The 14,293-nt window shown below is 47.1% G+C and overlaps 1 protein-coding gene across 3 annotated transcripts in view; it reads right to left on the reverse strand.

Annotated features, from left to right (window-relative positions):
- Positions 1–14,293, reverse strand: part of BBS4 (Bardet-Biedl syndrome 4) — a 36,097-nt gene that overhangs the window by 2,675 nt on the left and 19,129 nt on the right. For all 3 annotated transcript variants that reach the window (XM_059857983.1, XM_059857985.1, XM_059857984.1), the window contains 11 exons: positions 14,123–14,234; positions 13,503–13,575; positions 11,980–12,033; positions 10,490–10,617; positions 8,973–9,027; positions 7,515–7,583; positions 6,025–6,177; positions 5,123–5,294; positions 4,436–4,505; positions 922–1,066; positions 351–558 (listed from right to left, as the gene is read on the reverse strand). In XM_059857983.1, the coding sequence (XP_059713966.1) occupies positions 351–558; positions 922–1,066; positions 4,436–4,505; positions 5,123–5,294; positions 6,025–6,177; positions 7,515–7,583; positions 8,973–9,027; positions 10,490–10,617; positions 11,980–12,033; positions 13,503–13,575; positions 14,123–14,234 (1,239 nt within the window). The remainder of the gene's footprint in view (positions 1–350; positions 559–921; positions 1,067–4,435; positions 4,506–5,122; positions 5,295–6,024; positions 6,178–7,514; positions 7,584–8,972; positions 9,028–10,489; positions 10,618–11,979; positions 12,034–13,502; positions 13,576–14,122; positions 14,235–14,293) is intronic.

Raw genomic sequence — 14,293 nt, forward strand, 5'->3', positions numbered from 1 at the left:
CTCCTGGGCTCTTGCAAAGAAAGGCAAGAGGTCTGGTTGCTGAAACTGCTTCCTTTCCAGAGCAAGATCACAACCTCATGCTAATGGAATCTTGTCGATAGTGGTTCAGACAGGAAGGGAAACTTTCCCAGCCTCCCACAACGCTGCAAAAGCAGGAGAGTGAAATACACAGAGCATCTTCCTGAACTCAGAAATCTGGGAAAGTTATCACCAAATATTGCCCTCACTGCTGTGCTGTGTGAGCAAGTCAATCCCTTCCCACACAGGTACTGTAACTCTTCCAAAGGGAAGAGAGATTTATTTTCTTCTCTCCCACATCTATACTTGAAAGAACAGCAGAAGAGACGTACCTGGGGGGAGCTGCATGGTTTTCCCATATCCTGCAGCAGAGGACATGGCTTGACCCAGGGCCTGGTTGGAGCCCAAAGGCTGCTGAAAGCTGGATTTCCCTGACACAGCAGCTTTCTGCTTGGATTTGGACTCTTTAGAAGGCTTGGTCCAGACCAGGCTCTCCCCAACCTGCAGGGCAGCTCCCATCTTCTGTGCCATCTCCACCATCTTCTCAAGAAGCAGAAAGAGGAGAGCACTGTAAGCAGGGACACTTCAGGCAACAATAAAGTCAACACCATTAAAAAAAAAAACTACAAGAAAAGATCTGTGGAGAGCTGGCTACAGTTTGGTGCTTGGGGGAAACATCTCCACTAATTCAGCCCCTTAATTAAGACAGAATCTTGTCTTGCTGTGTATTGATTGAAGAACTGGGCTTCAAAGAGCAGAAAGGAAGTGAGCAGCTCTCAGCAGGCGCTCGCTCCGCATGGAAATTCTCACAAGCACAATTTCTTCCTAATAACTGGACTCAAAGTCAAACCTCCTCCTCATTTGCTGCCAGCCCTGGGGTGGCTCCTGAGCTCAGGCACAAACCTCAGGGTCGAAGTCGGGCGTGCTGCTGCTCTCCCTGGCCACGGTGACCTTCCTCTCCATCTCCTGGTACTGGCTCAGGGCCCCCTCCTTGTCGCCCTGGTTGTAGAGCAGGACAGCGTAGTTCAGGTTGATGAGGGGGTTGCACCTGCAGCAGACACACAGGATGTATCACATTTCCTGTGGGAACACTTATCCTGCCTGCAATAATGCTAAGGTGTGCTTGAGCAAAGTTGGACACACCTCATTGTCTGGCAAAGTCCTTTGGGAGCATGGCTGAACCCTCTTGCCTGATGACAGACCCCGTGCTGGGCTCTGCAAAGGCCCCAGGTGTCAGTGCCAACAGAACCCCCCCATCACTGCCCCCCTCTCTGCCACAGCCAGCTCTGGGCACCTGGGGGCAATCCTGGGACTCTCTGGTCACCCAGCCCCACCTTGTCATACTGAGACAGATGATCTTTCTCTGATTTACCTCAGACTCTCCCAGCATTCCCAGTCTGCAGGAGAGCAGCTCATCATGGGACAGGCAGTGCAACAGAGCCCTGCTCTTGGGTTTTATTTTATAACCTGACACACCACAGAATGTGCTGTTTACATTTCCTCACCTCCTCTCTCTCCTACCCCAGCAAAACCACACACAACTGCAGGTACTGCTACAGGTGAGCCCAGGCACCTGCACACTCCTGCCTCCCTTCCTGAATGACGATTTCACAAGGCAGAACTGCTCATACACTCTCATTTCCCAAACAATCCACCTCCTTCACTGGGATACATTAACCCTCTCCATCTGGGCTGGCCAGGAGAGCCAGGTGTCACTGTCATGTTTTCTGAAAAATCCCTTTGCCAGGATTTCTTCTCCGGGGAAGCTGAGAAGCCTCAGAGAAAAATGAAAACAACAATTATCTGATTGCTTCTCCCTGTGTTTGCTGCTTTGGAATGTGGTCTGGAGGTTGTTCACCAACAGGTGCATGTTTGACTGGTTCCATGTGAATTGTTTTTACTTAATGACCAATCACCATCATCTGTGCCAGACTCTGAGGAGTCAGTCACTAGCTTTCACTATCATTCTTTGTAACGTTCTGTCTGCATCCTTTCTCTTTCTTCAGAATAGTTTTAGTGTGGCATTCTTTAATATAAAATCATATCATATTGTATCATATCATATCATATCATATCATATCATATATCATCAAATAATGAATCAGCCTTCTGAGAGCATGGAGTCAGATTCCTCATCTCTCACCTCATCTTGGGGAACCTCACAAACTCAACAGCCAGAGTGGGTGGAGGAGCTCTGCCTGCTCTCAGCTCCCTGTGTGAACCCCACAGGAGCATCCCTGTACCCAGGCCAGGCAGGGATGCTCTGATGCTCCGTGGGTTGACAAGAAATGTAAGTGAGGGACTGGTGCCCTCTCCTGGAGCATGGCTGGGATAACTGGAACCATCCATGGCCAAGGCAGAGGCAAAAATAAATAAATAAATAAACCATATTCAGTAGAAGTTTTATAAAGAATATCCTTGGTTTAAATATATTTTAATTCTATTTTGCCATTCATTTTTGCTGGTGTTAATGGATTAATGGTCTCTTTTTATTCACTAGAGCTCCTGCTTGACCAGACAGGATGTCTGTCCATTAAAAGCTGTTGTCAATCAGTGGGCATTGCCTTGTAGATTCGCACTTTGAAATACTACCAGTACTGGCAGTGAATTTTGTGAATGCATGTTTGCTGTTTCACTTTTTTGTCCCCATAGCTCCTCTGGAGCAATGGAGAAGGGAAGGATGCTGCTGGCCCTGGGCAATAAATGAAGTGCAGCCTGGAGCCCCTGACTCTCCAGTCCTGGTGACTCTCCATCCCAGAGCAAGGAAGGCAACTCTTAGAAGAAATCTCACTGCATTTATAACCATGGCTTCTCCTTTAACCAGGAAACTGGAATGCTGAGTCCACCACAGAATAAGCCCTCCTTCCTGTCTCTGCCAAAACACTGAGGAGATCAGACAGTGCTGGGAAGGGCCAATTTTAAAATTAATTGAACCTGATGGAGCTATTTCACCACCTTCAAGAGCTGAGAAGCAATATGACACTCAGAGAAAAATCAATAGCTGAATACCCACAGAAAGGACACTTACAAGCCAGAATCAGGAGTGGAACACATTTTTCCAAAAGAGTTTTCCAAGTTATTTCCATGCCAGCCCCCAGCATGGCACCTAGACCACTACAGAAGCATTCCTGGTGATGGAAACCAACCACCTTCATCCCAAAGAGCTCAGAACACACCAGCAAGGGAAACTTGTGGGGACACAGATTCAGCCACGCTATAACTGACTAAAATCCATGGCATGTCAGCTGAACCAGCCTCACAGTCTGGATATTCCCCCCAGCAGGCCCTGGCAGTGGGAAATCATTCTTGCTTTGATGAGGGTTTATATTCCTGGTTGCACCATAGAGCATCACCCCAGTGCCAAACACTTGGGCAAAGTTGTAGAGCCCATTTTCTGCTCACAAGGCCCTGACTAAGGAGTCTGAGCTGCCTTTAAGGTCCTGTCCTGCCTTGCTAGAAAGGAAAGCTGATTAGGAATAGAATCATGGAATAGTTTGGGTGGGAAGGGACCTTAAAGCCCATCCAGTGCCACCCCCTGCCATGGGCAGGGACACCTTCCACCATCCCAGGGTGCTCCAAGCCCTGTCCAGCCTGGCCTTGGACACTGCCAGGGACCCAGGGACAGCCACAGCTGCTCTGGGCAGCTGAGCCAGGGCCTGCCCACCCCCACAGGGAAGAATTTATCCCTGGTGTCCCATCTACCACCACCTTGTGTGGCCCCTGCAGATAAAAGTGCTTTTGGCACTGCTCTGTCACCTGCAGACAGACTCTGGAGTGCTGGTAGGTCGAAGTGTGCAAATAGTCACAGTAAACTGGGGAGAGAAACAAAACTATTAATAAATATGAGGTAATTTTGATTTTGTGCCTGAAATGATGACATACTCTGAGGCTCAGCTTAACATTTCTGAAAACAAGTGCTCTGATTTTATAACTCAGACTGCAAACACAGATGTTCTTAATGAAGGAGCTGCCCTTTTACTTGCTTTATACAAACTTCTTGCATACTCTCCCAGCTAAAATCTTCCCTCTGCCCAGTTCAGAACAGGTTTTACCCCAGACATCTCACTGCTCTGCACTGTGCTCAAACTTTGGGTTAAAAAATATGTTTTCTTTGATTCAATCTGCTCCATTGTGTATAAATATTCACCAAAAGGAGGACTGGCATCCAAAGTCATCACCACTGACTCACTAACCAAACAGCAGAACTAAAAACAGCTCTGGGTTGCTCTGAAATAAAATCCTCTCTCATTTTTCAGAGCTGACTTGAATTAAAAACGGTTTTAACACTGTCACAGCTACAAGAACAAAGGTATTTCCCTACTACAAACCATTTAGGATTGAGGTACAGTGAGAGGCAAAGGAAATGAGGTGCAGGGAGGCAAAGCAAGCCCAAACAAGAGCTCTGACAAAAACTTACTTGTCCAAGGCCACAGCTTGCTCATAGGAACATTTGGCATTCTCAATGTCTTCAAGGTTGGTCAGAGCAACTGCAGCAAAGCAAAACATACACACAGGAGGAGATGTTTCACAAGCAGCTGGTTTTTAGGACAATTGTGAATGTCATTTAATAGGTGTCAGCAGGGTTGTCTGGACTGCTGCCAGGATTGACCCTAGTGGATGCAATGGCCTGGGCTGGAAGTGACCTTAAAGCTCATCCAGTCTCAACACTGCTATGGACAGGGACACCTTCCACTATCCCAGGTTGTTTCAAGCCCTGCCCAGCCTGGCCTTGGACATTTCCAGGGATCCAGGGGCAGCCACAGCTGCTCTGGGCAACCTGTGCCAGGGAAGGATTTCTTCCAACTATCCCATCTAACCATACAATGTCACTTCTGACATGTTTATCTCATTTCATCCCAAAAATATCCAGCGCTGGAAACCCACAACCCTACTTAGGCAACCCAACCCCAGTCTCACATGTGTCAAATCTTTTCCAATGTTTAATCTGGATCTGACTGGAGTTTTCCCTTCTATTTCCCCACAGAGAAGAGACTGGGCATCATCTCCTTAGTAAAGCCTTTATGGCATGTTTCTTCACTTCACCCCACACCTCCTATCTGTGCTGTGGTGTTCCCAAGAGGGATGCACAGGGAGCATCCCATACCTGCCAGTAGCATGTAGAGTTCTGCCATCTTGGGCTGGAAGTTGATGGCAGCACTGAGGAAGTGGAAGGCTGAGGCATACTGCTGCACTGTGAGGTGCACCAAGCCCAGGTTGTACAAGATCTTCCAGTCAAAGGGAGCCAGGTAGTTTGCCCTCTTTAGGCAGCTGATAGCCTTGGGAAAAAAGGGATAGATGTGCTAGAAAAGCCCCCACATTCTTGGGTTTCTGTGGCTGAAATGACCCCAAGGTATTAGAAAGTCTTTTTCCCAGCCCCATGACCAAAGAAGTCAAGATTGGTTGGTTCTGCTTTTCGAGGTTGTTTATTTTCTCTTACCTGTTACATTCTTTCTCTGAGAAAGAAAGAATCTGCTGAGATCTGTCCAGCAGGTCGGGTTGTGGCACAGTCCCTGCTCTTGGGGTGGTGTTAACTTTTTATACTAAGAACTACGGGTACTTTATTTACAATAATTTTCAATACCTATCACCTATGTTAGACAGTCTGTCTCTAAACCAATCCAAAAGTGTCACCATCCCAGCAGAAGAAGGAGGGCAAGAAGGAGAAGGACAGGACACGCCCAGATTCCTCCATCTTGCTTCCTGAACCCCCATTCTAAAAACCCCAAAATTCTACTTTTTCACCCTGTGATAAATTCACTATCATTCTCCTCAAACTCTTGTGGCTTGTTAACTCCTCACACAAAGTTGGTAATTGTTTCCATGGGTTAAAATCCAAGGCAGGGGTGGTTTTGACTCTGTGCCAAGGTCTCTGAGCCCCCTGCCAGGGTCTCAAATCACCCAGGGCAGCCAGAGGAATGTCCTGGGTCCTGACACCACATGACAGGAATCTTGTGCTTGCATGAAACTGGATGCAGATGGGAGAAAAAATGGAAACTGGATACTCACTGCCACGTATTTCTTCTTCCCAAAGAAGCACATGCCAATGTTGTTCCAGAGTGGGGGGCTCTCAGGAACACTGCTGGCCACCACCTTGTACTTGGAGAGGGCGACATCGAAATCCCCGTGGGCCTGCATCATGCTGCCAGCAGCCAGGGTGGCCTGGGGACGAGACAACAGTGACCCACTCACAGCCCCATCTGCTCACACACAGCAAGAACGTGAGAGGACAAAATGATTAAACTAAAGCCATCCCAGGAACAACCATTTCACTTCTAAGGACTGCCAAGATCAGCAGTGGGAGCAGATGGGGATTCTGGACTCTCCCACCACAGAGCAGAACACAGGGTGAGGAACAAACCTGAGTCTGCTTCTCCCTGCACTGTTTTAATCACAACTGTCTCAGAAATGAGTCTGCCCAGAGAAGCTGAGGCTGCCCCATCCCTGAAGTGTCCAGGCCATGCTGATGGAGCACCCTGGAACATTGGAAGGTGCCCCTGCCCATGGCAGGGGGTGGAACAGGATGGGCTTTAAGGTCCCCTTCAAATCAAACCATTCTGTGAGTCTATGATTCCATAAGTACTGCAACACGACATTGCAAATGTTTAGGGTACTTTTTGGGCTGACAGAAGTACTTCTTAGAGTCTGAGGCTCTGAAAAGATCAATGCACTAAGAGATTTTTTTTACAACCAAGCACAGATAGAAATAGTTTTGGTGCAAGTTAAGTGGGGAGTAAGATGTACTCAAGCAAGACAAGCAGCAAAGCTCTCCTAGTTCACAGTGACTGGCTGATACTGCAAATTAATGGGAATATGCATGGGGAAAAAAAAGGAAGTGAGTACAACACACTATATTTAAACCACACTAGTTAAGTCCTTTTTAAGATTTCACAGTGACAAGTAAAATTCATAAGTGTAAAGGTGTTTTCACAACAACTCATGTTTGTCAACCACACATTTCAATGCTCAGCATCGCCAACAGGGAAAAAAAGGAGAGAAATTAAGTAACAGCCCTAAAAAGAGAAGCAGTTCCACAATGAGGAACGGAACCCAGACACCAAGCTCAGCTTTCCAGGCCAGAGCCAAGGAAATATACACAGCAGCTGGAAGCCCAGGGTATCAGCAGATGGGAGAATAATAAAATGCAGCATCACTTGGATCACAAGGGACCTGGCACAGCTCTTCTGGAATTTTTAAAATCCAGAAGATCTTCTTTCCAAAGTAAATTCCACCTGGCTTTGGTGCAACTCCAGATTAAAAACCAAAGGGATCAGTTTAATATCCCATATTCTGCCTCCTTCCCTTTCCCTACCTCCACACACATCCAACTCCCTACCCAGGGAAACATCCCAGAAATGTATTTCACAAAAAGCTCTCGGGGCAGGATCCTTCCCAGCCTCTCCAGGCCCCAGATGAAGTTGGCAGAGCTCTGACAGTGGAATTAGCTTTAGGAGGTGTCCCCTCAGGGTTCAGCTGGGTCATTTCCACTCTCACCCTACCTTGTAGTTGCCTGGGTCATAGGTAAGCACATTTCCAAGGTGTTCAAAAGCCTTCTGGTACTCCCCAGTCTGGGAAAAGAAGAACACAAGCATCAGAAATTCAGGAATAAGGGGAGTTAAGAGGGAGAATACAGGATCTGAGGGCATCAGAATTTCTGGTTCAGTCAGAAAAGTGAGTTTTACAGTGCTCCCATTACACACATGTTTGGTAATACACAGAACAGATTCCAAGAATTTGACTTGGCTGGATTCACTGTTCTGACCCAACCACAAATGAGCTCTGGGTTCACAGGTCTCTGCTCCTTTCTGTATCCCAGAACACAGGCTACAAACTGCTACTCCGCACATCCCCAAGTCCCTCACCACACATCCCTCACTCCCCAGGGCTCTCCTGTTCAGGGCACTTCCTTTCCCTTGTCTTCTCATGGACTGAAGGTGTTAGTGGGCATCACTGTGGCCATATATGAGCATTTGAGAGCTTGGAATCACTTAAATCCTATAGATTGGAACCAGATAAGCTCTAAGGTCCCTTCCAAGCCATCCTGTGATTCTGTGGTTTCAAATGAATTCACCTAAAGCTCATGGACAGGGAAGGACATGGGCAGGGACACCTTCCACTAGCCCAGGGTGCTCCAAGTCCTGTCCAGCCTGGCCTTCAACACTTCCAGGGATGCAGGGGCAGCCACAGCTGCTCTGGGCAACCTGTGCCAGGGCCTGCCCACCCTCCCAGCCAGGAATTCCTTCCCAATATCCCATCCATCCCTGCCCTCTGGCAGTGGGAAACCATTCCCTGTGTCCTGTCCCTCCATCCCTTGTCCCCAGTCCCTCTCCAGCTCTCCTGGAGCCCCTTCAGGCCCTGGCAGGGGCTCTGAGGTTTCCCTGGAGCCTTCTCTTGTCCAGGTGAGCACCCTCAGCTCTCCCAGCCTGACTCCAGAGCACCCTCAGAGCAGCTTGGGAGCCTCCTCCTCCTCCTTTCAGGCACCACTGCCTATTCTCCTTTGCTTGTTCACTCTTTGGGAAGCCAGCTTCTGGAATAATCCAACCCTTCCCATCCACTGCACAGACACAAGGATAAGCACACCTTTGTTATTTAAATTGATTCTGATTCTCCTTTATGGTGCATTAACACTCACAAATTCATGGCTGCTTTTTCAGGATAACTTGCAAGACTCCTGCTGCAGAAGCAAGGTAATGACTAGTCATGTTTTGTTATACTTGGAGGATTTCTAACAGAGTTAGGGCTGTTGCCAAACAGAATTCCTGCTCTGGCTCTGCTCCAGGGAATCAGCTTGCTTTTAGCAGCAAAGACAAGATACAGATAAGCAAGTTCTGTCCTGTTAAATTCAGTCTGTAGAGAAGCATGTGCAAGCAATGGGAGGTGAGTAGAAATAAACTCTATACACCAACATGGTTATACTGAACTTAATTAGGTTTTGTAACAGTAACAGCATTTAGTACCTGCAGGTACAGTAGGCCCAGGGCTGTGAGGAGGTCTGTGTTTTCTGGAGAAAACCTGGAACACAAAGGCCAAAGGGCTGAGTTTGCTTTGCAGCCCTTCTAGAACAGGGTAAAAACAGAACATGGAATTCTGATGCTACATTTTACTGCTGTATCGATCCAGGAAATTAAATTGTTATTACTGAAAATAAATATTAGAACTGCCAACATGGGGACTTCCTTTGAATAACATCACACCTCAGCTACCCAAATATCTTCTGGGGATTGGTGGGAAGGCACAAGGCTCTGTGAAATTCATCTGGACACATAATAAGATAATGTGGTTTTGTTAAGCTTCAAAGTGAGTCTGAATCAGTGACCTGGAAATACAAAATGAGATTTTCCATTGTCTCTCATAAACCACCCGGTAAATCCATCCATCCTAAGCCTCTTGGGCCATGTAGGGCAGGCAATCCTCAGAATTCCTGGTGCATTCTACACACTTCTCATCAGAATTTTAATTCACCTTATAAAAAGATTACAAATAAACAGGATGGAAACCACAACAAAAAAGGACAAAGCAGAGAGAGACACAATTTGTGGTCTCATTCACCCCAACAGGGGTCAGTTTTTAATTCCCTGTTACCAAGACTTAAAAAAAATCTGCACACTCACACTGGCACATCTAAACTTCAACCACAACAAAATCACCTGTGCCTGGTGGAATATAAACAAGGAATAACAGACTATCCTGGAGCTGGAAACAGCAAGAAAAATGTCATAGGCAGATGAGAACAAAAAAAAAACCCCAGGAATAAAGAAGAAAGGAGGGCAGGGGAGCACCAGGATAAGAATATAAACCTGGTAAGATGCTTAGCAAGGATTATTTACGTAATAAACATTCTAGATTAGTCCAAATGCCTGCCCAGCCCCACCCACCCTCAGGCAGCAGTGAGGGCAGCCATGTAAGGAGACTCTGCATTGATACCCCCCTGCCTCCCAACACACTCCTGATTTTCTTTCTAGTGCTGGCCTCCGTGGCAAAGCTACATTTGAAAGCACTGGCAATGCTTGGGAATGCCCTAAAACAAGGAGAGGTGGGCACTGAGGAGCTGTGATGGGGTGGGAGAAACTCCCTGTGCACCAGCACATCTCCCTGAGCCACAAACTGCTCTGAGGGAAAGCAGCAAGTGACCCCCAGGCAGGGATTTTGGGTGGACAGTCAGGGTTCCATTGTTTTGGGAGATAAACTTTTGGCATGGATGAAGTCAGTTTTGGATCACTTTGCTCCCAGGCATCTCCATCCATTTGTTATTCCAATTTTTTCTGGCAGCTCGTCCAACAGCTCCCTTCTTCCCTGCCACACTGTCAGCAGGAGCAGAGACAGCTGAAGTGCTTGGAAGTGCCAGCTTTGCTCAGAGCCCCTGTAATTACCATTAGCTTTTTAATCATGGCCTCAATTCAGATCTGGGACACCAATCAATTTTCTCCTGGCATAGGATGGGAATGGGCAGATGGAAAAAAGGGGTATTTCTTACTCTACAGCTTTCTTATATACTTCAATGGCTTTATCCATCGCCCCCTCCAAGAGGTGAATTTTGCCCAGCATCATGTAGGTCAGGTCGTGTCTGTTGAGCTCCAGGGCATTGTTGAGCTGGTCTCGTGCCTAAAAACACAACCACAAAGAAAAAAATAATAAATGATTACAGAGCCCTCAGCAAAGCAACAGCCCACGAGTAATCCCCAACAGCCAGGGAAGGAGAACAGCCAACAAACATCCCCTGCACCTGGAGAACACAAACCCCAGCCCAGCTAATCCTTGGAACAAGCTGTGCACCAGCAGCCACCTGCTTTTAGGGGCAGTAAAAGGCACAGCTTCAATCCAAGCAAGAGGCATTTGCCTCCCAAGGAGGAGATGAGCATGGGCCTGCTCCTGGATTTGAGTTTATTTGGCTTGAGGGATGCTTTGGATTTGTTGGGTGAACTGATACTTCACAGCTTATTCTTCCTTAAAATGTTTATTCCAGCAGTGAGGAAGTGAAAATCTCAGTGGAGGTGTGAGCAGGACCCAGCATGGAAGGTGTTAGTGCAGACAACAAATCCCAAGTGTGAACCCACACTCCAGAGGCTGTTTTTTTTTTCACAGGGATGCCTTGAACAGGGATCACAGCTGGGGTCTGCTTCAAGGACCACAGCACCCCACCAGCAAGAGCAGCAGGGAGGAGCTGGGCTAAACTGGGAACAGGAAGGGTCTAAAGCTGGTTTTTTCCTTAGAGTAGCTGGACCAGAGACAGCTCAGTGCTCACCACCAGTTCTCAGGGGATGGTTAAGTGAGGAACTGGGAATGGCACGCTCAGACCTGGGAATAAAACTGCATCTCCACCTCCAAAACTTCTCTACTAACTCCAGGAAGCTTCAGACACAGAAGCAAAACCTCCCCATGGAGGAAAAAAGGACCTGCTGCACCTCCAGCAAACAACCCCATAAGTCCTTCCCTCTGAGTCCTGCCAGAGCCAAGGAGCTGAGGTTTCCTTCAGGAACTCTCTGCATGAGGTGCAGCAGTTTGAGCTGGGGAAGTGGTTTGGGGTTTTACCGTCACCCTTCTCTTGCTTCAAGAGGATGGACCTGGATTGCTGCTCCTACAAAGCCAGCAGGGTTCCTGGGTCTGCCTTTAAAGGGCTCAGACACAGAAGCAGCTCTTATTGGAGCACAGCCCATTTTCTGTCTAGTTTGAGGTTTCTCAAACATTCCCTTTAAAACCAGAAATGTTCTCTGAAAAATCTGAGATTTCAGAAAAAGCCTCTGGCCCTGCCACAGGCTGATCTCCCTTTACACAACCTCAACGACTTGCAGCTGACTCAAAGTAATTCAACACATAAATGGAAACAAAGCTCACAAACCTTTGCTCCCATAAACAAAACACTGAAGCAAAAAACTTTATCGATACCTCTTGCTGCAAATGATCCATTTCAAGCTACCAAAGACACTGAAATTTTTGGGATGCTTCCTTGCTTCCCACTGCCATTACCTTGTTGAAGTGTTTCAGGTACATGTAGCACACACCCAGGTTGTGGCTGATCTCCTGCATGAAAAAAAGCCAAATCAGCACAAGGTATGAAATAAAATCTGACAACGCTGACCCAGAGGAAGAGAGCCTGTGACTGCCCATGCCCTTCTTGCTTTTTAGAGCAAGTAAATCTATAAATTCCAGTTACCTCAGGCACCTACATTGCTTAAGTGGGGTTGTACACAAAATATTACAGTCCACTGAGACAAAAACCACAGAAATGACAAATCTCTTTTGAGACATCAGACATTTTGTCTTCAGAGAACAAGGAGCACAGACTGGTTTCTTTATCGTGGTGTCACCAACTTGCTGCCCTCATGGGTGACTCAGTTTGGCTGTACATCAGTAGGATATGCACATTATCCAACCCAGTTGGACAAAACTGGAAGATGTGCTTAATTTTCCAAAACACAACTTGAGCACTGGAATATCTGATATCCCTCTGGCATCCTAAACAATTCTGCACAGGGTAAGAAGATCCCTACAGTGGTAACACCGTAGGGAGCATCCCTGCCCCTAAGTCCTCACCCACAGTTTAACACACAAGTCACCTTCCCAACCCCAGCACAACCCTGAAAATCAAGGTTCTCCCAATTTCTTATTTTATTCCGGTGAGCATTTCACTGATTTATCAGCTTAGACAGCCTTGACCTTTGGAAACTCTCTTACTTCCCCATCAGCCTGTTTTCCTCCATGCAGCCTCTCCAGCTGTGCAGAACTGAATCAGTGACTCCAGGCTGCTGCAGATTGTAGAATGAGGGAAGAGCACAGTCTGATTCTGCTTCCAGTGCTGAGCCAGGAATGGGGAATAACTAATCAAAATACCCACTGGCATCTGCCTGCTGGGGTGTAAATAGGGTTACAGGCATGCCAAGCACTGGAAATGCAGGTGATAAAAAGACTTGTGATACAAAAGGTTTCTGAGTTGTCTGGCACTGGGTAATTTGAATAACACCAAAGCTATCCTTGTATCCTGAATTTTGGATGTACTGACAAACAAAGGAATGAGCTCATACATTGCAAGCCTACTTTAGAAACACTTCTGCAGGCAAAACAGGCACCTGCAGAAGGCTGCAAGGCATGGCCTCTCCCTCACCCACTGTCACACCTTTCCCTTTGCAATGTTCTTCCTCTCTTTTTGTTTTTTATACAGAAGAGCTCATTTAATCACTGCTCCTGCATTTTCAAGGATGTTTTGCATTAGAAAAGCTTTCCCAATTACTCAAGCAAGTTTTAATAACCGAGGTTTCCAAACTCTTCCCATATTTCCCTTAAAGCACAGATGTGGTTATGTTAGAAGTGATCCTTGGCAAAGATCCAACACACTGCTCAATTCTTTGTGCCCAAGCCAGGGATTTGCCCCAAGGCATGGGATTTGGCTCCTGTGATCCAAACCAGGCTCAGACCACAGGCAGTGTGAGCTCACCTTGGTTTGGGACAAGTTTGCAGCTATTGCAAGGATCTGCAGCTCCCTGAACACTCACCCAGTCCTTCTCATCGAGTTTTGCTGCTTCATTGTACACTTCAATGGCTGCCTTATGCTTCCCCAGGAGAAACCTGCAAAAGGATTGCAATTCTTATGCCTTTCCTGTTTTCAGACCCTGCTATGCAGCCACTATCACCTTTATCAGTGAGAAATTATCTTACTTGCTGCATCTCCAGAGATCTGCAGGAGAGGTTTACAATCTCAGCACTGCTCCCTCTCAGGACCAAGGTCCTGACACTACTGGGGATGGAAGGAATGAATGACCAGGCTCTGCAGCCTGCTTTTGTCTCCAAAGAAAGAGACAGGTGCCCTAACACAACCTTCAGCAACAGAAAAGGGTCTGTAGGGCAAGTCTGCCCAGCTCAGGTCAGCACCTGTAGCTCTGGACCTTGAAATCAGTATCACCTTTCTGCCTGAAGCCCAAAGAAAAAGAAAACACAAGAGCAGCCAGGCAGATAACAGAGATTCTGCTTAAAGAACAACCCACGCTTCTGGAAGGCAAGCCAAGTGTTGATAAGGAGGAAACATGTCTGGAATTAAGCAGCCTAAGAGAAAAACAAAGCATGGAAGGTCCTGGGTGGCACATCCAAGAGAAACAACAAATAAAACACCACTCACAGGGATCGTGCCACCTGCTTGAGGTTGTCAGCGCTTCGAGGGTTCAGAATGGAACATGTCTGGAAAAGTTCAAGAGATTCTTGAATTCTCCCCTCCAAGCGAAATATCAAAGCTGTAAAACAACATAGGGCAGGCAAATGAATCCATTCTCAGCAGGAAAAACGTGCCTCT

The sequence above is a fragment of the Haemorhous mexicanus genome, chromosome 13, assembly GCF_027477595.1.
Source record: "Haemorhous mexicanus isolate bHaeMex1 chromosome 13, bHaeMex1.pri, whole genome shotgun sequence".
Classification (NCBI taxonomy): Eukaryota; Metazoa; Chordata; class Aves; order Passeriformes; family Fringillidae; genus Haemorhous; species Haemorhous mexicanus.